At 45.4% G+C, this 24,377-nt stretch overlaps 1 protein-coding gene across 5 annotated transcripts in view; it reads right to left on the bottom strand.

Moving 5' to 3' along the window:
* Nucleotides 1-24,377, bottom strand: part of LOC119401386 (protein transport protein Sec24A) — a 651,765-nt gene that overhangs the window by 96,304 nt on the left and 531,084 nt on the right. For 4 of the 5 annotated variants that reach the window (XM_049417365.1, XM_037668141.2, XM_037668149.2 and 1 more), the window contains exons 2-4: nucleotides 13,170-13,247; nucleotides 6,488-6,809; nucleotides 5,132-5,206 (exon numbers count right to left, since the gene is read on the bottom strand). In XM_049417365.1, the coding sequence (XP_049273322.1) occupies nucleotides 5,132-5,206; nucleotides 6,488-6,806 (394 nt within the window). In that variant the 5' untranslated portion in view covers nucleotides 6,807-6,809; nucleotides 13,170-13,247. The remainder of the gene's footprint in view (nucleotides 1-5,131; nucleotides 5,207-6,487; nucleotides 6,810-13,169; nucleotides 13,248-24,377) is intronic. The other variant, XM_037668160.2, reaches the window with a different exon arrangement.

Below are 24,377 nucleotides of genomic sequence, written 5' to 3'. Positions count from 1 at the left end.
TCAATGAGTCGTCTGTTCAGAGCCATGTGAAAATATCATGTGAAAAGATTCATGAATGATAGAGTATTCATCACATTAGCTTCTTGAACTAACGAAGAAAAAAAAATGCCAGAAAACTCTAAACACAATGAGAGCAAGAAACCAAAATCCACTAACAGCAGGCCAAACTAGTCATTGTGATAATGACTAAACATTATAAATTTCAGGCTGTACCATGCAGTGAGTGCAATATCCACAAATTCAGGACAATTATGATGATGATGACGGACAGTGATGAGCAAGGGTCGTATTCTGAGACAATAACTTTTTGCAATATCACCAAACTATCGCTTTCGATGGCCAGGCTAATTTAAAGACAGGCCAACAGGAAGGTTACTTATCAGAACTGATATGTGCCACCCTTTAACTATTTAGAAAGCTTTTAACTATTTAAAACGCTGGACAGATTAAAGCAAACTCAACCATGTGCATCAGTGTTCCCTCGGTAGCATTTAATGATAAAGAAATAGGCCTTCTAAATAGTTAGTTTCTATATATTTAGTTTCTAAACATATCAGTTCTGATAAGTAACTTCCTGTTGGCCTGTCTTTCTTACGATAAGGTGGCTGCACATGCGCTGTTCCGAGCTCTCATGCGAGAAAAAAATTTCCAATAAACTGCAGTTGTAAGTTGAGCATTTGTCCTGTCAAGTTCTTTCCTTCTATTCCTGCTGTTTTCCGCTCATACAATCTACAATCAATTACATTTATTCTAAGCTGCCTAAAACCTACTAATGACCACGATCAACAGCGTGGTTGGGGCATGAAGCATGAATATTTTATTAGCATAGTGGCAGTGTCATATAAGGCACTTTCAATAACAATCAAATGTAATTGACCGCGATCTAAATGGTCGACCATGAGCTAAAGTGATCTGTGTGACTGGGATAACGCATGACGTACTCAATATACAAAGTTGTTAGACAACATTGCTGGGTTTCCCACTGTTGGAGAAAACCCATTGTTCGATTTCCCATTCAGAACCAACTTCACTTTAAGTGCACCTGTTTGTTCTTGCATGCCATTCTTGCATGACGATCTGAACAAGCGATGTGTAAAGCAACTTGAGGACACTTCGCTAGGTCCAAGTGTTATCACGAAGCAGACAAGCCTTACTCGGTCTTTCTGCACTAAATAAAAAGGCAGTGCTGCAAAATAAAGCTAATTGTTAACTCTGGCATTTCTTTATTTTTCTTTACAACCTTTACAAAGAGCCAGTTCGATCCTCCTGTTAAGAAGCTGGTCAGTAGTGGTAAACTTTTTAGATAGAACTTGACTTTTCACTGTACTTTCCGCAACGCTGCCTATCTCAAAAATCCACTTATCTTGACATTTTTTCAGGTTTTACAACTGCGTTAACTAGGTATTACTGTAGTCAGAAAACACTGCCGATCAATACTCAAGGCTCCTGTGAACATGTGAGCTAAACATTACAGCACTGCAAGTAGCGTGGAATTCACCACTTCATTTCAATGCAGCCAACTCTCACTCGCTCTCCTCTCGGCAAGCTACGCATTCGGCAGGACTAACTACGTAGTCGAGGGGTCAGCCACAGCCATTGGCCGATTTAGTGATTGCGAAAACATTGTTGTTAATACTTCTACTGTTAATTTTGATTCAATAAATGAAAATATGTACGTCTATTTTCAAAAAACACTGAAAAATTACATTTCTCATCTTTGCACTTCTAGTCTCTATCGACGGTCATCTGCTTAACGTTTTCTTTTCTCCTATGTTAATGCAACGCAGCACGGACGTACTACACAAGTGCTCATTCAACCACACTACATGCCCAAATTGGTCGCTTGTCTTGTACTCAGTCCATTATGGCACTACTTACCTATGCACGTTGTCGTTTCCAAAACCGTAGGTACAGAGGTCAACAGACTTGTCTAGAAGGCTAGAACGGCAGGTTCCAGCACGTTCCAGCCCGCTCCAGCGCCGTGTATACGGATAACAAGCAGTTTGAGAATGCCCACTTGAACATTCATCCTTAGAGGTCACACATGTATAACTTGAGCTCTTTCAAACCAGGTGTGATCGTCAAACGTCATCAATGCAGTCCACAGCGCGCCGTTCCAGTGTTCTAGACAAGTGTGTTGATCTCTGTACATTTGCCAACACATGCTTGCTTCTCCTATGTGCCTCATGAGTCAAACTCCTTAGCAGACATTACTTGGTGTTTAGTTACTTGAAACTATTTCAAAATGCAATAGCTGAATTTGTCTATCCGTCGGTCAAGTTCGCACAGAACAAAACCGGTCCACACTAGGTTCTCATGGAGCTCAATCAGACTTTAGCACAATAGTTGTGCTTCTTATGCTGCTCATTACTGTGGCTGCCGTGAGCCGGCACAGCATTAGTCAAATGCTCAAGGCCATGACATACACTGACACAGCTTCCTGCTCCTTTGTTATCCTTCCTAATGTAGCTTCCACAGCACTCACTGGGGCAAAATAAAAGAGAATGTGCTTGCAGCCTGCAATAAATCCCTGTAACTTCACTCTTAATTGATGGATTTAACAAAATGTTGCAGTAAGACATTCGTGAGGCAATAAACTCCTATGGTGAGATCATTTGATGGTTAGTACTGGGAAAGATTCTGCAGGGCCCCTAAAAGATTCAAAAGTGGCTTTCAGCTGCCAGAACATCAGAGCTCATTACCACTCACATGTAACCTTGCAAACACAAAGCCTAGTCAGTGGGGTACCTATTTCTTCTCTTATCACAATGAGCACGCTGGAAGCTACACAGGAAGGGATGGCAAAGAGGAAAGAAGCTACGTCAGCGTGTCACGACCTTTAGAGCGCATGATGAAACATAATCGCTCTCTTCCGTTGCGACTCCTCTGCACACAAGTGTGGCTACTTTGTAATGTTAGCAGACTATGGAACACGGTGCCGGCACCCCGTGACAGAAGCGCACCTGATCTAAACGCTGCTCTTGATTTATGTCAGCTATTAGCCAATAGCCTGCTGTTTATGTCAGACAGCAGGTGCTGGCAGCTCTGAAGAAAGTGAGAACAGGGCTCTGTATGAAAAAGAGGGCACCTGATAAAATGGCAACTTCGCGCGCTGCTTGTAAATTCTCCTCACCACACACGACTGTAAGATTTGGCTAAGCTGCTCACAGCAGTGTCTGCTTTCCACAGGATGTGTTTTTTTCAGCAAGCCTGATAGGTGGTTCATAACCCCTTTAAAGGAGTGGTGACACAAAAATTCGGACACAATTTGACTGTTGAATCACACTAATGGGTGCATACAGGTGCCATCTGTACAACATCAGCCACAAATACAGCCTAAAAAGTATTTTAATTGAGTTTTGAAGTTCGTGAAAGTGCCGAATCGGAAATAGAAGCAAAACACGATGAGGTCATCGAACGGATACCACGTACGTCACGAGTTCTGGCCGGGTTACCGGAGGCGTGTACGAGACGGACAACGCTGGTAGCGACACCTGATGATGCATAGCCTTACCATAGACCTACATTATAACATCACAGCGACTTACCCGCTTAATGATTCTGTGTAAAGTATTAGCAGTGAGATAATTAGCAACTCACAGTATTATCATTGCTTTTTTTCCCGACAAGAACAGCAACGCGACGGAAAAAATAGAAAAAAGGTTACTGTAGTTGGACAAAATGCCACAAGATGTCGCTACGGGCTCCGCAGTTGCTGCTACTGCTGCAGCCGTCAACAGCTCCGGTAACCAGGTACCCGCAAACATTAAGAAGCCTATAGACGAACTAAAGCTCTCTGCTGCTGGGATCATATTGCGTAGTGGACAGATAACTGCTTCGGCCCTCCGACGTGCGTATGTGGGATTGGTATGCCTTGAGAACGCGGCGTTGCCCGATATAAATACGAGTCAGTAAAGCGTACATCACGTCACTTGCATGTTACGCATAAACACTGTTACAGAGCGCCAGTGTTATGATTTCACTGCTTCCTTCGTCACTTGTCGTCCTGCTACTTTACGAATGATCGGAGCGAAAATGTTTCAGCACGTCTAATGCTGCGGCTACTCCAAGCCTGGCGGAAAACGTCGCCTCAGTTGGACGACGACGACGATGACGACAAGAAAAAAAACGCAGCTACCGGCGAGATCCGCAAAGTGAATTGAGCTTTTCTTACTGATTTTTACACTCTTCCCAGCTCTTTCATCTGCCGCCGCACTAGATAAGCAACGTAGTTTGACGATCGAGGAAACAAGCACTCGCAACGCTCAACACCTCCTCAATACAGCAGGCGAAACAGCAGCGCTGACAACATGGCAGAAGCAGGCCAGTGACGTCACTGGCTCTCGCAGTCACCTGATCGAGTAGGCCGGCTACGTCACGGGGCCACCGAGTGCTCTTCGAAATCGAAACTGCCTCCAGTCGTAACATACGAGCATATAATTAAACATTCGTCTCGCGCTGGGGCAAATGAGTTTCGTTGCCGCTATTATCAAGTCAGTAGACATTGATGAAGAGCAAAAAACAGAGGTTCACAAATTTTCTGTCACCACTCCTTTAAGGAATAAGCATGCTTCGTTTTTTTCGCACTGTTGCCCAGCAACATTGACAGCTCTTTCCCCGTTCACTAAATGCTTTCTTTAAAACCAAATTGCAATTTCACCCTGAATTAAATAGTCAACTTCGCGCCAAATTCACATTCACACAGAAGAAGAAACACAAGACAGGACTTCTTCTTCTGTGTGGATGTGAATTTGGCGCGAAGTTGACTATTTAATTCAGACATGTACCAACTAGCCCGACAGCGAGTTCTACAATTTCATCCTATTCAGTCATGTACATAATGTGCAAAACTATCTGGAAAATCATGAATATGAAATATACAGCTTATCTCTTTCTCTCGTTGAATCGACCAGGGGAGATACAATCATGTAACGATGTGGAAATTTCACTTCCTGTGAAACTGTCTACAGAATCTGCATGTAGCAATAGCTAACACATAAGGCTCAGGCAACACAAGTTTGCATCACCTTTATTCTTTTTATTTGAACGTTTTGCACTGTGTGCTGAGCAGTAAGTGTACCTCACATCTGTGTTAGTTGAGTATCAGCAAAATTATAGAACCAAACCTTACCAGATGTTGTAGGTGTCACTAGAGGACTTGAGCCAGGCTGCTGGTAACTCTGGTTTATTCTGCTCGATGGCACACCTGCATCAAGGGCAACAGCCCACAAACTTAGTCATTTTTATTCATAGTATCAGTGGCCCATCTCGCTACTGTAGCAAACAACCAAATTCTACACCAATACTCCTATGAACATATAATATATTGCTTCAAAGAACAAAACCTCTATTACTACCAAAGAATAGTCGATGTAGTCACAAAATTCATACATACTAACTTTCCAACATATAAGTAAGCGTAACACTGTGACTTGGAAGCGTGTTAATAATTGTTTGGGTTTAAAGTCCCAAAACCATGATTTGATTATAAGAGACGCCGTAGTGGAGGGCTCCAGAAATTTTGACCATCTGGGGTTCTTTAACGTGCACCTAAATATAAGTACACGAGCCTCTAGCATTTTCGCCTCCATCGAAAATGCGGCCGCCATGGCCGGGATTAAATCCCGCGACCTGTGGATCAGTAATCGAGCACCTTAACCACTAGATCACCATGGTGGGTGTTGGAAAGGTGTTGAAGGGGTCAGAAGTTGAATATTGCGTTCTGAACACATCCGTCACACTGTGTAACTATGGCAGGCCATTATTCCGCCAGCAGTAATTCTGTCACAACGACACTCAACCGACAATGGCTGCAGTTGTGACACAACGGGTAGAATGGCCAGCTTGGCTGCAGGAGCGGCATAATTATAACAACACAACGAGACATTTATCAGTTTCTGAAATGGGTAAAATAGCCCTCCAACTAGGTGTCTCGCACTTTGAAAGGTGCATTCCTTGACAGAGGTTTCTATACACCATCTATGCGTCTTAGTCTATCTCTATTTACTTGTGGGAACAAATTTCTATTATCTCTCTCGTGCAATGTGGCTCAGAGAAAGACGAATTCCCACAAAGTGTCGGCCAAAGCTTGACCACTCTGGGGTACTATTACCATTAAGCAGCAACTGTAAACAAGCACAGCAAGAAACCCACACAGCAGTTGCCAAAGTGAATCAAGAACACGATAGACACTGAGACACCCACAATGTGCACATGGGCATTATACACTGCCAGTAAACCACAATTCCCTTACAACACGAATGAACCGAATTTTCTTGTAACACATAACGGTAAATAAATTGTTTTCCTAATATGCTAGTCTGTGCTCTCGTTCACCACTGAATCCTCTCCAAACACTATCCCCTCTATTACAGCTGATTACAGTGCTCAATCATACACTACAATAAAGTAAACTTAACCCTGTCTAGATGCCAAGCCCCTCCATGAACAGCACGGCTAACTTCACTACATTTTCAAAGCAGCTTACCTGCAGGACTCAAAGAAGGCACTTGCTGTTGGTGCGGGGAAACCTTTGATGCAGGTCCATTGGTGTACCCACCACCCAAATGAGCCCAGCTGCCGTTTACAGTTGGCCCATTGGGCTTTGACTGTGTTGATGGAGGTTGGGCCATAACCCCTGAAGGCGGAGGTCGGAGTTGGTGGGCTTCCTTGGCCATGTGTTGGGCACTGTCCCCATAAGGCACAGCATGGGGACTTGTCCCTTCTGCTACCCCAGAAGAAGGTGCTCCCGGCCGGCCGTAAGGAACGCCTCCATAGGGCACACCTTGACCCCCAGGCGTTGCCATACCCTGCACATTACACGGGAAACCACCTTCAGGTTCATCCTGTTTGGACACTGCCTTACGAAAATGCTTACAAAATTTCAGAATGGCCAGTGTTGCGTGCAAAGGTAAAAAATGTGCCTGGAAGCCTGCCTGTAATATCTCTGCGACTTTAGTGTCCCTGCCTTTAAGGGCACCACTTGCTAGGTCACCATTTTTACAACCTTGCCCTGATAAAAACAGTGATGGAACTACTACCACTCTCTTGACATTCTACATTTACTCTGCTAACAATATGACCCTGTGCAAAAAAAAGAAGAAAAAAAAGCAGCAAGTTATTTCTCCTTTTCACGATGGTCATCAATATACAGAGTTAGCTAACAGAGAGAGAGAGAGATGTCAAACACTGAGTATCAGTCAGCATGCCATTTCCAGTGGTGATAAGGAACAATTTTCAGAGCAGGATAAAAGCTGTTCTGGATCAGTAAAACACAGTGTGTGATTGTTTGGTGCAGCTTCTTAAAACTGCACCATCAGGAAATCAGGAAATGCTGCTCTAAAGACACACGGCTAAAAGTAATGCAGCCACCATCAATTAGGCTCATATCACTCGGGAATGACCCAATATGTTGCACCCCAACTTTTACTTAGGCAGGCACAAAACCTCTGTATGGCACTGAATTAATTTCGGCAAACTATCAAAATTGAAGTTGTGAGGCCAGGCATTACGCAAACAAGTTACTACAACTGCACGACAAAAGTATTGCATCATTAGGCATAAAACACAGCGACAGCAAAAGCTTTCTGCTATTGTACTGATAGATGGATGTTTATATGCTTCACAACAATACATGAAATATTTACTGTAGTGAAGCAATAATTAGTGGGAAGGGCTAACATGACATGTATGGTTCCTGTGGGTGACAGTAGTTTCATTCGAACAAGAAACACATACAGGGTCAGCGCCAGGATATTTTTACCGGGAGGGGGAGGCAGGAAGCACCCAGAGAAAGTGAGTTCCTGCAGGGGATCAGGGAGGCTGGGTACCTACACGTTGTGCTTTGAATATGTCTGCTGTTAGGGGCAGGCGGAAATCTTGGCGGAAACATGATGGTACCTCTTTATTTGTAATTTGCATAAACATGGCATAATAAACCTTTTGTGTTGCATTCCTGATCACTACAGCTTTTGTCAAATATTTATTGACATTTTCCCAACCCTGCCCCAGCTGATATCCAGCTATTTCCAGATTTCAAGCAGCCATGAGGCATAAGTGAAAGCATGGCAGTTGTCTAAGAACAACTAAATAAAAACAAAAATAATTTGCACAACTGCTGCAAAATTATGTAAAACATAAGCTTCCAGTGTGTTATCTCTTTGGGAATCAAATTCATATTACAAAAATAGAGAACAAAACCTGGTTTATACCCCTGTCACGGCAAATCTAACGTCATTTACAACGAATGACATTAGGTGAACTTAATGTCGTTTTACCTGCCTGCTGCCACACGACGAAAACAAATAGCATTTTAAATCATGACCATGACGTTAGCCCTCCTGAGCCGTGACTTTGGGAGAAATAAAAATTTATAAAAACTTGCATGTAACGTGCGTGTATCCTCGAAAACAATTTTTATCACTAAAAAGCTGCTCCTAGCATATAAACACAGCTGTTTTACTCAACTTGCCACAGCTGCATGACACAAACGAAATCAAGCCAAGAGCCAATCGAAACCCCACATGGCCTACGATATGGCCGGGCGTGAATACACCCTAGTCGGGGCACGACTGACACCCCGGCTGCAGAAATGAGACGGCGGCAGGTAATTCGTGTAGTCACCACCTTGATCACCAAAACACGTGCAATCGGACTATCAAAACCCGCAATACAGGCAACGACGACAACACAGCACAAATAAAACATGGCCGGCGTCCAGCCACTGTAGTTGAGAGTGGCTTTCTTTTAGGAACTTTTGCACATGCTGTTACGTCATCAAACCAGTAATAAGCTAATCTAGTAAAGAATAAAACATTTATGAATTACAAAAGCTATGTGTACATACGTTAAAGGACCCCTGACAGCAAAATTTTTGTTGGTGACTTTTTTACTGTAATTTGTAGCTTTGGGTCTGGTAATCCCTAAGTTAAATCGTAAATGCTCTAGCGTATCGTATAACTAATTCTAGCGTAGTTAATTGTGACCATTTTAGCGTCACTTCAAAACGCCCGCCTAAAAACCACAAGAAACTAGCGACCCATGCGGGGAGCGTCAAAGACCACGTGCACTCAAGCTGTGGTGACGTGGAAAGCGCGGTTTTCAAATCGGGGCCCCGCGCGCGGTAGAGATTAAAAGTATGTGGGTGCTTCGGTATGGGTTAAACCTCGAGAGCAGCCCGACAACAAAGCGAGAGGGGTGCGGAAGAATAGGCCTCGTATTGTGCACGCTTGCAGGGGCGCACGTATTGTGCACGTGCGCCCCGCAAACCTTCTGTGACGTCCACAATACTAGCTTTACTCGTGGAACGTCACGCGGGGCCTCTATCTACGTCATACCAGGATGTCGCAAGGTGCAGCCAACTCAAGTGAGCACTCATGCTTACTTTAAAACCAAATTAAGATATCTTAAAGGCAACGTTCGTCGCTAATAATCGGTCAGATGTGCCCCCGTATACAGGAAAGTCAAACAACACAAACATCTCGAGGTTTCAATTTTGGTGTCAGGGGTCCTTTAACTGCCATCTCCCCAAAAGGTCCCTGGCGTCGAGACTATGCATTCGGTCCGAAATCGAATGCGAATGTGTTTCGTGAACTCATTCAATAGAAAATGTCATTTTCATCGAATGGCATTAGTTTCCCCCGTGTGACAACAAACAAATGACATTGCAAACGAATGACATTCGCTGTAAATGACATTAGATTTGCCATGTGACAGGGGTATTACTGACCAAGGGCACCTTCTGGAAACCAAAACACACCTTTTATCTTTTAATATATATTTTTGGTCAGCATTATTTTTTCCCCTTTCCGATGCGGTATCAAACTGTATAATGCCATCTCAAGAAGACCTTTGTGACAGAAATTGAATAGATGCCCATTCCTGGAAAGTGAACCTAACGCCGCAATCCAAGATGATCACCTCTGGAGATGTAACTTCCGGTGCACACTGACTTAGGAAAAGTACAAAACAGGCAACAACATCTTTATTGCCTAGTGCACGTTAATTTTATGCCATAGTGTCATTGGGTACTAACAATATACCCAGAATAAAGAAACATATCGTCCTGTTGATACACATTCCCCCAGCACATTGATGCGACACGCTTTTGCTGCTGTAGCCGTAAGCTGCGTTTCCATAAATGCGACAGGGAGGTTTTGCTTTGTCTACCCTTTTCTCAGCAATGTCACGTAGCCTCCTTAGCCAACAGTAGCAATGAACGCCCCTCAAAAAATGTTCTGTCACACCACATCATGTGCTTGACATCTAATTGGCCTTTTATTTGCCAACATAATCGCGTAGTGCACCAGAGTGGGGTGAAAATCATGATGCAGGGAACAATTAGGCTCCCTGGAGCATTTCACACTGTCAGCACATGACAAGTGCAAGTGCTATGACACCATCTGCCAGGTTGAAATCAAACCACTTATACAGCTCACTGTAGTATTATCTGTGGGATTAACAGTATCAACACAAACGGAAACTATCAAAACTGACAAGACATAACCTAATGCTTCGTCCTCAGTATGAGACGAGACTAAGCAATGGCTGATTTCACTATTTATTTTTAGCTGCAAAGCCGGTAAGTAACACGTGCAAATTCAGCTCTGATTGGGCATTCTTGGCTGTATTCGTGTTGCCATGTCACTACGTAATCGTGGCTACTGACTGTGATCGCTGTACTTCAGCCAATACATGCCACACTTGAGCTGCTTTGCATGAACATGGTGTGTCATCTCTAGTGTTCTCAGGATAACAGTGAGGCATCAGTAACATGTAGGCAGTGCAACAATGACATCAGTGGTAAGTAGTCGCTCAAATCAAACATGCTGCATCTTTTGTCCCGTCAAAGTGACAGTGTCACCAAAAGTGATCCTCTCGGAATACGGCCCTTGGTAGCTCAAGCACTAGTTACTGTAAAAGAGTGGAACAAACCAAACTACACCTACATATTGAGACTCATACTCCGTAAGCAAGGGCTAAATTCTGTTTATAGGCAAGTACCAATAAGAAGGATGGAATCTGTACAACAAAGCATGATAAGAAGATGAATCCTTACACCAGGGTTTTGCCCATATTCTTCTGCAATACACAAAGTAGTCTCCTCTTTCTTTCCTTTAGCTACTGCCATGTCAAGTTTTCATACGTTTTATCCTCCCCCCAAAAGTAAGCGAACCAAATTTTCCCACTGACTGACATCACAATGACACATGTCACACAAGCAGCCTATAAAAAGGTCAAAGCATCTCAATCACAGACAGCCCACTCAGGAACTGGGTTTCTCTATGAGTCCATGATCCATACATCTTTTTCATTAATGCATAATACTGTAATGATTAACAGCTGTACTAGAATGCATCAAGTTCTGAATGCATTCTGACAACTAGCGAAAGTCAATTCTTTCTTATAGTTGGATGGAAAAATATTGTAACTGAACTTTTTCTAACAGCTGACTGCAAATGCTGCAACAGTGCTCCTAATACCAGAGTACAGCTCCACACATACAACCATAAACATGTTCACCCAAATGCACAAAATGCATTGTACAAGCCTAACATGCATGCTCCCAACATCAATCCTTCGAAAATTTATCGCAGTCACACAAGCTAAAACACCAGGAATCAATCACTGCTGTTTTAACTTCATGTATGCCATAAATGAAGAACATATACAGCAACTAAACACCCCAGTTCAATTAGATTGTTTCATACACCAAAATGAGCCCTAAGCTTTAGATACAAATAAAATCTGTGAGCCTCTAAATTATGGTTCAAACATCAGCCGCCTGCACTGAACAATGCTCCAAACTGTTTGCAGCAACTCTATTAAAACAGTGTTCTTGTTTAAATTTGAGCACTGAAGTGGCGCTGAATGTAACAGTTACACTACACATAGTACGTGCACACAATTGTTTGGAAAGCTCCCAACACTAAAACGATATTTGCTAACTTACGGAATCAGTGTGAAAGTAAAATTTTTCAGAGAAACATCGCAGAAGTCTTTGGGTAAGAGACATGACCTATCAAGCTACCACCATGTTTATCCATCTATTAACATTCTAAATCCCTTACATTAATGACACCAGTGAGTGTTGGCTTTATTCGACAAAAGCTTGCAAAAAAAATGTGTCGTGCTTGAAGAAGGAACTAGTCACCTTTGCGAGAGGTGTGCTGCTGTCAGAATATGCAGCAGGTGAAACTAATGCCAAAATGAAAAAGCTAACATATGCACAACGAAAATGGTGGCACTAATACCATCCCCACTTCGGCGAACGTTTGATATGACAAATCCTGGTAGCACAGTGCGACGAAATGCGGCGTTTCCTCAATGAGTATATGCCCACATGACACGTTATACACCCAATAGTATAACACACCGGGACTATAAGCTGCGAGTTTGTTTCACGGCTCTATTACAGCCATTTCGCAATGACAGACAGTCTGAGTTGCAGTAAATGACCAGACAGAGAGCCCACGGCATGTAAATCTCTGCCGCACTGACACAAGGTCACTGACTGCAAATCACAGGGCGGGAAGGAGAGAGAGGGGGAGTTCAGTTGAGACAAAGTGCAATGCGCTGGCCAAGCGCACGAGTAAAGAGAGCAGATATGGCAAAAATGAGAAGGCTGACCGCCCAAGCACATCGCTTGAGCGATCAAATTCAAGGCTACGATACGGCATCAGCTATTTCTTTCCAGGTTTCCTGCTTCGTTTTTCCGCCGCACACCACCTGTTTGTATCAACAGCCAGGAACTTTCAGGGTACACTCACGCACTGGCTTTTATAAATGCGACTACAATGCCACGGAACACATTCAACGAAAGATTATCACGGCAAAAACAAGCGGTATCACTACGTCGCTTACCGATGATGCGGCAGTGCTTACGCGTCAATGCCACGAAGACGTCCGATTTAAATGTCCCAGATTGTAATACCTCCGAAACAGCCTGCTGTACGTGTGCACATTTGAAACAACGCCTGTTTATTTGTGCAAAATCCCGCTTCGAGAACACGATTAAGCCTTTTTTTCTGTAAAAAAAAAAGGGAGAGACGCCGAAAAGCTGGCCCGTCGATCGCAGGTTAAAGTAGCACCGAGTTGTTGGAAACACCAACGAAACTTCTTTGCTAAGAACCTATCAGCCATGGGTAACTGACAAAAGCTCTAGTACTCACTTAGAAATGGTTAAAGCGCAGCTCGACGGCTTCGTCTTTTACTTCTATAAAACACTCATACTTCCCGTGGCAAGAAGCAGCAGGCTGACGTTACGTTCCGACCGCCGGAAATGCTTCAATACGCATGCGCCCTCAAAACAACGTGGCATTCAACCCAGAATGCACTTGGAAAAGGAAGCAGAAGCTACGCACAGGAAGTGAGACTATAGAATCGAAACCGAAAGTTACGGTATGGAAAGATGAAGGCGGCGCAGCCATTGTTGCTTTAGATGGACCACTCAATTTCGTTCGCTACATAATCTGAATTAGCAAAGTAACAAAATATTATCATAATATTTTACATATTAACTTTAAATTCAGTATGAGCAGTTACAGTATGGCGAAATTTTGAACCAGTCGTGGAAATTGTAAATACAGTACGGCGCGGTACGGCGGAGTTCAATGCAATCCAGAATATTATTACCCTTTCGGGCTCTTTTTTTGTGCAGCAGGCTGTTATATTTCTTCGTATTAGTAGTTGGAGTTACGTTATATTCAAGGAATGCCCTCAAAGCATGCCGTTTCCGCCTGGACGGAGAACAAAATTGGTGTAGGCGAAGCACCAGCATATGCATGCCTTTAGGTCACACCACATGGCCCACACTCAAGAAAGGGGCGTGTTTCGGGCATCTTTCTGCAACACAACGATAATTATCATCTTGCTTGCTCGCGTTTCACTTCTCGAAAACTGTGTGCTTGCTACTCTGCTGTCAAGAGTGCTGTGTCACGCTGACATCGTGCACGTGGTTCGTGACCTAAGCGACCTAAGTTCCGGGCGAATGACGATCAACGCGGCGTGCAGAAAGACGCCCCAAATAAGCCATTTTTACCGCGCAAGCTGTTATGAGCTCATAATAGCCGATTTTGGTGGCGTAGTTGTCCGCCGTAAAAAAAAAAAAGAAAAACGAGGTTCGAGGCGGGTTATAAACCAGGCTTTCCGCGTGACAAGCAAGTGCTCTACCAAGAGCCGTGCTTTTTTTTTATTTGCTGCATTCATTCAATTCAGATACATAAGATATGGCATACTGCAGCCAATCGTAGGCTGTCATTGCATATACATTTCATGTTCATGTCGTGCTCCAAAGCTCATTTCTCTCTTGCCAATCCTTCGTAATGAGTCCCACAAGAAACTGTATAAAGACTTGTGTGATGTGTTTCTTCCCATTCCGGTCTATCAAATCCAATACAATGCTGGCCCAGGACGAGACGTTCTCAAAAGTGTAAAAAAAAGGCTGTTAGAGGAGGTGCAAAAGCTTTTTCTTCAGATTACACACTAACACACTCGAAGTAATTACATATTTGGAAGAAAAAAGAATTTTCGTACCCTTGGGCAACCATTGTTTTCTAAATTGTTGGGGAAGGTTTTTGGGTCATTCTTCAATTGACTTTGAAAAAAGGCTTGCCGATAGACAGTTATATCATTAGGTTTTTACCGGTTGACAATGAAGACATACCTTTTGAATGATAACGCTTCTGGGCCTTCATAGATTTGGTTGTCGAGAATGGCCGATACGTCATACAGATATACAGACGCAAGGCCGATAAGCTTGGAGTTATTTCCGTGAATCTATCAGTCGAATAATTTAGGTGTACAAACTACAAGAACCGTAACCGGACTGGCTTCCTAGGTTGGAAAGGCATATGCATATGCCTGAGTTTTGATTGCCTCTCTTGACAAAGCTTTAATCGTTTTCGGAAGCGTATGACAAAGAAACGCGTCAACAGATGTAATATTGCGTGGCAAAAGAGCCCGTCGCACCATGTGAATTACACAAACGCGGAATTACAAATCCACCATGTGAAATGCGGAATTACAAATTCACATCTGTACTGGCAGAAAAAGCTATTCATGGTGCCAAAATTGAGCACTTTAATCTCACGCTTCCAAACATGTTAAAGAAACGACGGCAGTGCAGTACCAGTAACCGAATGCGCCGAAATTTTCAGCAATAATTTTGCCGCGGTATTTACGGATGAACTACCTCTTGATAGTTCACTTCCGCTCCGTCAACCTCACATTGCACTTCCTTTTACACCCGTCATAGTTATAGCATACGACATTCGTAATAGAACGCCTCCCTCTTAAAACAAGTCCAGGTCCCGACGGAATCAGCGCTAAACTTCTAAAGCTAACCACTCATCATTCAGCTCCCATGCTTTCATTAATATTTCAGCAATTCGTCGACACAGGATGCGTGCCAGAAGACTGGAAGTCAGCGTTCATAACTCCAATATTTAAATCCAGCGACATTTCCCTTCCAAGCAACTACACGCCCATCTCATTAACCTCCATTAGCTAGAAGTTAGTGGAACATATAATACACGAACAGATCATAACATATCTAAACGATAACAACCCTACTTCTCATTAACCAGCACGGCTTTTTCTTAAAAAAAGCATGTCCTGCCAAACTCAACCCTTCGAATTAGTAACTGATCTTCACCGTTCACTGACCTCATCACCGACGCAATCTTAGTCGATTTTTCGAAGGTCCCATATAACCATTTGATTTTAAAAATGCGCAATCTCCAACTTCATCAGAAAACAGCACAATGGATCGAACAGTTTCTAACAAACCGCAAACAGTTCGTCAACATATATGTTGACGAACTATATATATACAAGACCATATCTCGAACAGTGGACGCGCCATATCAGGGGAACCACACGGGTCAGCGTTCGGCCCACTTCTATTTTTAAACGACATTATAATGACGCAGCAACCGACACAAATGTCCCAATTAGATTATTTGCCGACGACTGCGTAATATATAAAGAAATAACGCGCCCTGTCGACTTTACTCGCCTACAGTCTGCCCTGGGTAAACCAACAGACTGATGATCCGTATAGAAGATGCAAATTAACATCGATAAAGCAAAACATCTTAAATTTAGCATGACGACTTGTGGTGAACTCTAAATGCGCCGCGGTGCAGCCGTGGCGCTGCCAGCGCGAGGGAGAACGATATTCCCTTTCCTCCCTCTGCGCCGTAACAAAGGCACGAAGGAGGCGCGTAGAGGGAGAGAAGGAAAACCAGTTCGCAGACAAATAAAACCAGTTGGTACGGAGACTCTCAACAACACGCCTCGTCTCTACCTGTCCCACAGGAATAGATCTCAACAAAATGGCGGCTGCTCAACGGGATGACGACGAATTGCGCCGCCTACAAGAAACGTCGACGTCACTAAACCTGCAGTGGTTACCCTTGCCAGGTACAGAAGGGCTTTGCTGCGACACGTCTACTAGGCTACTAGCAAGTCACGACCATTTGTGCCTGTGCACTTCCGTCGCGAGGTATTCGCATCGCTACACGAGATGTCACACCCGGGAATCCGAGCTACGCGAAAGCTCCTAACGGCACGTTTCGTATGGCCCGGCATCAACCGCGATTCCCGACAATGGACCCGTGAATGTCTCGCATGCCAGCGCTCCAAGGTACAGCGTCACACCGTGACACCGTTGGAGACGTTTCCCGGGCCAGATGCTCGATTCGACCACATACACGTGGACATCGTCGGGCCGTTGCCACCCTGTCAGGGCCAAATGTATATGCTAACTTGTGTTGACCGTTTCACACGTTGGGCAGAGGCTGTTCCCATGCCAGACACCACAGCCGAAACTGTTGCCCGTGCTTTCGTCAGTCACTGGCTCTGTCGCTTTGGCGTGCCATCATCCATTACAACCGACAGAGGAAGCCAATTCGAGTCCGCATTATTCGCCAGTCTAACAAAGCTCATCGGTGCTTCGCGCATCAGAACGACTGCCTACCATCTGATGAGTAATGGAATGGTTGAGCGATTCCACCGACAGTTGAAAGCCACACTCATGGCAAGCGAAGAACACTCCTGGGTCGAAGCACTGCATGCCCATTGTACTCTGGGGCATATGCACTGCGTTCAAGGCGGACGTCGGCTTCAGCGCTGCAGAACTTGTCTACGGCACAACCCTGCGTCTGCCTGGCGAGTTCTTTGTGCCTGACCAACAACAAAACCACATTCCTGCTGACGACTACGCATCTCGCCTACGTCACATCATGACAAAACTTCGACCGACACCTCCACGACAGCCCACAGAAAGAAGCATATATGTGAGCAGCGAACTCGAGTCGTGTAGCCACACAGGGGCGCAGCCAGAAATTTTTTTCGGGGGGGGGGGGGGGGGTTCAACCATACTTTATGTGTGTTCGTGCGTGCGTTTGTATGTGTGCGTGCCTATACACGCAAGCAAAACTGAAAATTTCAGGGGGGGGGGGTTGAACCCCCCACCCCTTGGCTACGCCCCTGTAGCCACATCTTTCTGCGCAACGATGTAGTACGAAGATCACTACAAGCACCCTACGACGGACCCTTCAGAGTTCTCCGCCACGGAAGAAAAACGATTACCATCGAAAGGCATGGCCGCCAGGAAGTGGTGTCATTGGACAGAGTTAAGCCGGCACACATGGAGACCAACCAGTCCACGACAGCAACCTCCGCCCTTCCACCTGAAACCTAGAGTTACTAAAGGTAGCATATACAGTAACTCTACTGAAACCTAGAGTCACTGGAACTGAAACCTGCCGAACAGCGCCACATCCCACACCAGCGACGGACACCCAAGTGACTGAAAAATATCACACACGCAGTGGAAGACGGACAGGTGCGCCAAATCGCCTCAACCAGTAGCCGCGTTTCATTTCGCTCGTGCTCTCACTAGGGGGGGAGTACTGTGGTGAACTCTAGAGTTACTGTATATGCTACCTTTAGGTAGTAGCATATACAGTAACTCTAGTGAACTCTAAATGCGCCGCGGTGCAGCCGTGGCGCTGCCAGCGTGAGGGAGAACGATATTCCCTTTCCTCCCTCTGCGCCGTAACAAAGCCACGAAGGAGGCGCGGAGAGGGAGAGAAGGAAAACCAGTTGGTACGGAGACTCTCAACAACACGCCTCGTCTCTGCGTCGCTCACGCGTACCAACAGACTAATTATCGGATCAATTCATGCACAGTTAACAATATCACAATTGATTCAATTTCGACATTTAAATACTCAGGTATAATATTTAATTCAACCTTAACATGGAATGGTCACATAGAGCACACTAAAGAGAAAAACAATTTTCGTCGTATTAGTAAATTACTCTTTCAGAATACCAAAACCATCACGCTTGCCGCGAGAAGAAGCTTGGTAAGCGAGAAAACGCACAGAAAGGAAAATGCGGGCGGCGACGCCACCTTGCAGTTCCCGCACCAATCGTCGTGACGTCATAGATTTTGACGGCGTCTGCTAGTGTCTACGTAGCTCCTAATAGGTAAATATAAAGTACATTGTCGTCTGAGGGGGCCAGAGACTAAGCATACCAAGTCTCAGAAAAGTTCGTCGAGCAAGTGTGGTCAAAATACGAATAAAACAAATTGAAATCCATGACGTCACGTGCTCAGATTTCGGCGTGAAGTTTAAAAATGAATGCTTCCATAATACTAGCGAACACGCACAAAGACTACACAGAAAGACACAGGACAACCGCTTGACTTCAACTGATTTTTAATCGACATGAAGGACAGATATATAGTTTTTATTGTGCACACACAGGTGCCACATCACAGACAATGTTTCTCAAAAGAATAGGGGCTTTTAGCTTGTACGTTACCGTGTTACCGGAATAGCGGATTGCGTTTATCGTATTACCGGAACGCATGCTTTAGAAAAGTTTTGCGCAAACCACTAAATGATGATAATAACTGAAAATATATTTAATTTAGATAAGATTCAATCACCGCTGCGGCAAAATCGCAATAGAGGGTTTTACCGTGTACGCATACCGGGTTACCGAACGATGGTGCCGACATCATGTGACGCTTCGTGCAACCACAATCATGGACACGTTTGTTTTCGCGTAGTGTTTTTGAGCGAAAAAACGGATTAAAAAGGCAATTCATTCGTAATTACGCCGCTGCAAGGCATTTACACCAGAAGTAGAATGCACCATAGTTCTACAAGAACAATTTTGTGTTTGCCTGGTGCATCCCGCTAGATAGCACCACCTATCCGCCCTTTCGGGGGCTTTAGCAGCTTTAGACTTCTCACGTTTACGGCTTCGGTATTCAGCCTCACTCTAGCTTCGGTATCAAACAAAGCTCGCACGTCGGCTTATTTTGACTCGGTGGCTGGAGTCTCCGAAAAGCACATATCGCGAGTAGCCACGAACGAAGGTGAATTCGCGAGCTATGGCCGCAAATGTAAAACGTATCCAGCGAGTATTTTACGTTCCGTGAAAGCAAGTCTACGTTCCGTAAAGGCCCGCGCATGCGCAGATTCCATCCGGTATCCGGTAACACGGTAACGTAAAAAAGTATACGTACAAGCTAAAAGCCGCTAGTGTCACCGCCGCCTATCTGTACCTCCCGTTCACACGTGGTTTTTGTCTGCATAGATAGTCGATTTTTTTTTTTTTGACAACGCAATGGAAGGAGTGGTGGCATACGCAACACCCGCCCTATGAATTTCAAGAGCATTTACAATCTCCCCTTCTCTTTGTTGCCCTTCCACGTGCATCACAGAAGTGGCGTCATATGCCCGGATACGTCATATGCCTGAATTCTGTGATGCACGTTGGAGGGCACTCCGCCGAAATGGTGCAGGGGTAGAATGCCCGCTTCCCACTCAAAGGGCCCGGGTTCGAATCGCAGCTGTATATGGTGGGTTTTTATTTTTAGTGTCACCTTTCATAGCTGTATTGGTTTTCCTTTGTGTCTTAAAATTCGCTTCAGTTGCTACGTGTTGGTTCAAAAAGTAACGCAAAATGTGAAGTAAAATAGAAAAAAATTTGACAGTGAGCGCAGTTATTTGCAGCGCCACCGCCCGGGATTGAACAAAAACGTAAAGTGTGGCCTCCGAGATTTTCGTGAATATGAGACTCGAAACGAGATTTCACATTTTACGTTACTTTTTGTAGCAATACGTAGCAACAGAAGCTAGTTTTAAGAAACAAAGGATGACCAACACAGCTATAAAAGGTTACCCTTAGAATAAAAACCCACAATCTACAGGTGCGATTCGAACCCGGGCTTTTTGAGTGGAAAGCCGGCATTCTACCCCTGCACCACATTGGCGGAGCCGCGCGCAACTCTTAAACGACAACACATTGCAGACTACCGATCACAGCGCCGCAGGTGGATTGACCCTGTTTGAGCTTCACTTTCTGTACATTGGTGCTGCGGCCGTTCCGAGCACTCCCCTGTTCTAGTACACTCTAGTCGCGTGAAGTTCCGGGCAGACGTCACAGAGCTGCCGCATCTCCTGCACGCTCAGCTTCGATATCGCTTGGATCGGGGCCTTCCATTTCGATGATTAAAAACTCAAATTGGCTGTGTTTTTTAGGATTAAAAAAAATGGCTATGCCATAAACTGCCACGTCCTACAACTATTCCATATAAGCAACGGCCCTCAAGTTATAATTAAAAGTTAACTAACACGTTTTTTAAATTATCATTGAACCTAACTTTGCGTGCGGCAAAGTATTCCCGCCTTGCCGTAGAGTTCGTGTGCGAAGACGACTGGTGCGCCAGACAGACATAGCATTTTTATTAAAAAGTCTGTACTGCCTCAAAGAAAGAAAGAAAGAAAGAAAGAAAGAAAGAAAGAAAGAAAGAAAGAAAGAAAGAAAGAAAGAAAGAAAGAAAGAAAGAAAGAAGCAAGCTATATAGCGTGTCTCGGCGCACCCTGTCTTTAGGAGTCTTCGCTTGTATTGGCATCCTCATGTCACTACTTAGGATCGTTGGAATCTGCATATGGTGTAGTACACGATGTTTATTATTCAATGCGTCCGCCGATGAAACTTCACAGTCCAAGAGTGTCACAAGGACATTGTGGATTACGCATATGGGCAGCTAAGAACGAAAATTCTAGACATCTCACCCTATAGCGACTGCGGAAACATCGGGCTGTTCCTTGCTTCGCCTATTCAATCCTACGTTACAAAGCGCAATTTGTCTAGCAGAAAATTACTTAACAAAAGGGAAAAAAAAAATAGCCGGCAGGTGCGGTGGTTGCTCCGTGTGCGTTGCGTACGCGTCTTGATCTTTAGGTTCATTCAGCCCTCATTTGCCTCTGTCTAAGCTCACTGGACGAGTAAATGGTTTACATGAAATTGTAGCAAGCAGAAAGTATAAGAGGAGGATGGCAGCACTTATCAACGAGGGGGGGGGGGTATGAAGAAGGCATGGCGGGAAAGTTTTTTGGGATGAGGCCAGTGACGTGAGAGTAATTTTTTTTTTTATAGGTGAAGAATAGAGCGAGAGAAGGCGGACAGCATTTTCAACGTGATGTTCAGTCAATGAAAGGGAGAAAAAGCTTTGTACAGCACAGCACGCGAGCGAAACCAGCGTGTGTTTGCCGCCCTCAGTCCAAGGGTCTAGCGGCTTTTTAGCTGCGTTTTTGCCTCGGTAAACCAGTTCGAGCTGGTCCGTCGAGTCGGAGCTGGACAGCGCTGCTTCGGGTGCAAGGGCGAGGGAAAAAAGAAACAAATAGAGTACAAACGAGGGTATTTGCCAATGTCGGGGCTGCCAGATGGCTTCACGCCGACAGTGCCGACAGCTCAGGCGGTTGTCGGTAGATGGCACGCCTGTATCGTCAGCTATCGTCAGACAACGTGCCGCATGGTCCTCTCTTCTACCGCAAGTGCTAATCTCCACTATACGGCGGATGTACAAGGACAATGTAGTGAGTGTGCAGTTGGGAGCCATAACCACTGGCCCAATTCGTGTAAACAGGGGTCTGAGGCAGGGATGCCCACTGTCGCCATTACTGTACATTCTGTACGCTTCCAGGATAGAGAGGGCCTTGCTGAACTCAAACCTCGGGTTTAGCATGCGATTCAGCACAACTAGTGCTAGCGAGAACTACCACCTGCCTAGTTTGGCATTCGCAGACGATCTGGTTGTTATGGCGGAGAGTAACCAGGATTTGCAGTCCCTCCTCGACATCTGCCAGACAGAGGTTGCGAGTCTTGGACTTCGGTTCAACACTAAGAAATCAGCGGTTGTCTGTCTGGCAGGAGGGAACACGGATGCAGCGACGCTGACCTTGGGAGGAGAACCACTGGCTGCACGCAACGACTACAGGTACCTTGGTGTTACCCTGTGTGTGGAAACCGCAAAATACAGTCTACACGAGACCATGATTCGACAGGCGGCGCTGCAGGCTCAACGAATCCTTCATCGTCGATGCCTCTGGGGCTGCAACCGCTTCCAAATGATCCGCGACTTATGGAAAATGGTGCACGTACCGGGTCTGACGTTTGGAAACGCCGTTGTGTGCCTATCACCAACGACACGGGAGTGGTTGGAGCGCCAGCAGAGAGAGGTCGGCCGTGCGGCGCTTGGTTGCCATGGTCGAGTTGCCAACGAGGCGGTGCAGGGGGATGTCGGCTGGTCCAGCTTTGAGGCTCGGGAAGCCACCAGCAAGACTGCTTACCAGGGTCGCCTCATGCTCATGCGACGTACTCAGGTGGGCGCGCCGTGTGTTCGAGTACCTGTCAGCAACCTGCATGCGGACGGACTGGACGCGACGAATCTACCAACTGGAAAAAACGTATGGCTTCTTTAAAGACTCCATCCCTACCGAAACTGCGGCTAAGTGGGCGGTCGAGGTCCGACTGCGAGTCAGGGAAGCGGAAGACATCCAATGGAGAAAGGCTATGGAGACCAAGCCCACCCTCGAGTGCTACAGGACCCATGAGGAGAACATCAGTGGGTTGCGCTTCTATGACAACAGTTGTGGCAGCAGCCTCCTGTTCGAGGCGAGAGCTGGGGCTCTTCGCACTCTTGAATACCGCAGAAGGTTTGATGACGCTGTCGTCAGCAGCCTGTGCAGAGTCTGCAGTATGGAGACCGAGACGCAGGATCACCTCATTCTTCGCTCACGGCCACCTGGATCGGGCGCCGCGCGCCCCGATCCAGGTGGCCGTGCTTCGCTCACGGCCACCTGCGCGCCCCGATCCAGGTGGCCGTGAGTCCGTGCTTCGCTGCAGGAGACTTCCCACGGCTCCGGTGGAGGGCGCAACACTCCCACAGGCGCTAGGGTTTCTCGATGCACAGGACAACAGTGACAATGAGGGGGGACGATGCGCGGTGGCTGTCACGAAAAGGCGGCTTTCCGAGTGGTGGAGAACTGTACACCGAACTTAGGACCTGTTATGTGCGCGTCTCCTGCCTTTGGCGAGTGAGGGTGTATCTTCAATATTTCTGTCTTTTTTCCTTTCTTAATTTTTTTCCGTGAGGCCAGGACACTGAATGTGTTTCCCCGTTGCAAAGGGGCAGGCCACCACTACATCATCATCATCATCATCTATAGAGTCACTCTAGTCAGCTAATGCTAAATTCTGCCGGCGTGGTTCGGTTAGAGTGTACTAGTACACTCTAGTTCGGTTGAACCTGGAGCGATCAGTACAGTTTTCGTCCTCCTCATTTTTAGCAAGATCTTCAACGCAGGCCCGTAGCCAGGATTTTTTTTTTGGGGGGGAGGGGGGGCACTTGTTGAAAACCTTGACTATTTGAGAAAAACACCTATCTTCATTACTTATTTTTGGTAAAAACACTTCACCAAAATTTCGGGGGAGGGGGCACAAGCCCCCCCCCCCCCCCCCCAAACGGCTACGGGCCTGCTTCAACGCCTACCAATGTTCAAAAATGCTTCTTGCATGACGTAGCCTGCCTGTAAGTCACGTCTTGCAAGAATTCATCAAGAGCATTTTGTATCGGCGACATTACGAAGAGCATTTATAGTTTTTATCGATACTATCCTTCTCGTATGCTGAAAGCATGCCAATTGCAACATCGGGTGAGGACAATGTCTATTGCCACTTGACAGTACACTTTTGCTTTTAGGCCATGGCATGTTTTGTTGGTTGAATGTCCATGGCAGTAAGCTTGTTTCACATCTGGTAATGAAGAGCGAACTTAAAGAGCTTAAAGTGCTCTACTCTAAAAAGAGCATCAGCGCAGTTTGAATTTACTTCTTCGTGTCAGCAGTGGAACTAGCTTTGGACGCGATAGCAGACATGCTCATGTATATATAAATAACACTTAATAATATAGGCATATTTGCTTATAAGCGTCGATGATGTATGCCGATCGTTTTCACAACATTCTGTTGACAGCTTCGGCATGCCTCGCTCTCTCACAACACTGC

This window comes from Rhipicephalus sanguineus, chromosome 1, assembly GCF_013339695.2.
Source record: "Rhipicephalus sanguineus isolate Rsan-2018 chromosome 1, BIME_Rsan_1.4, whole genome shotgun sequence".
NCBI lineage: Eukaryota > Metazoa > Arthropoda > Arachnida > Ixodida > Ixodidae > Rhipicephalus > Rhipicephalus sanguineus.
This window is presented reverse-complemented; position numbering and strand designations above follow the sequence as displayed.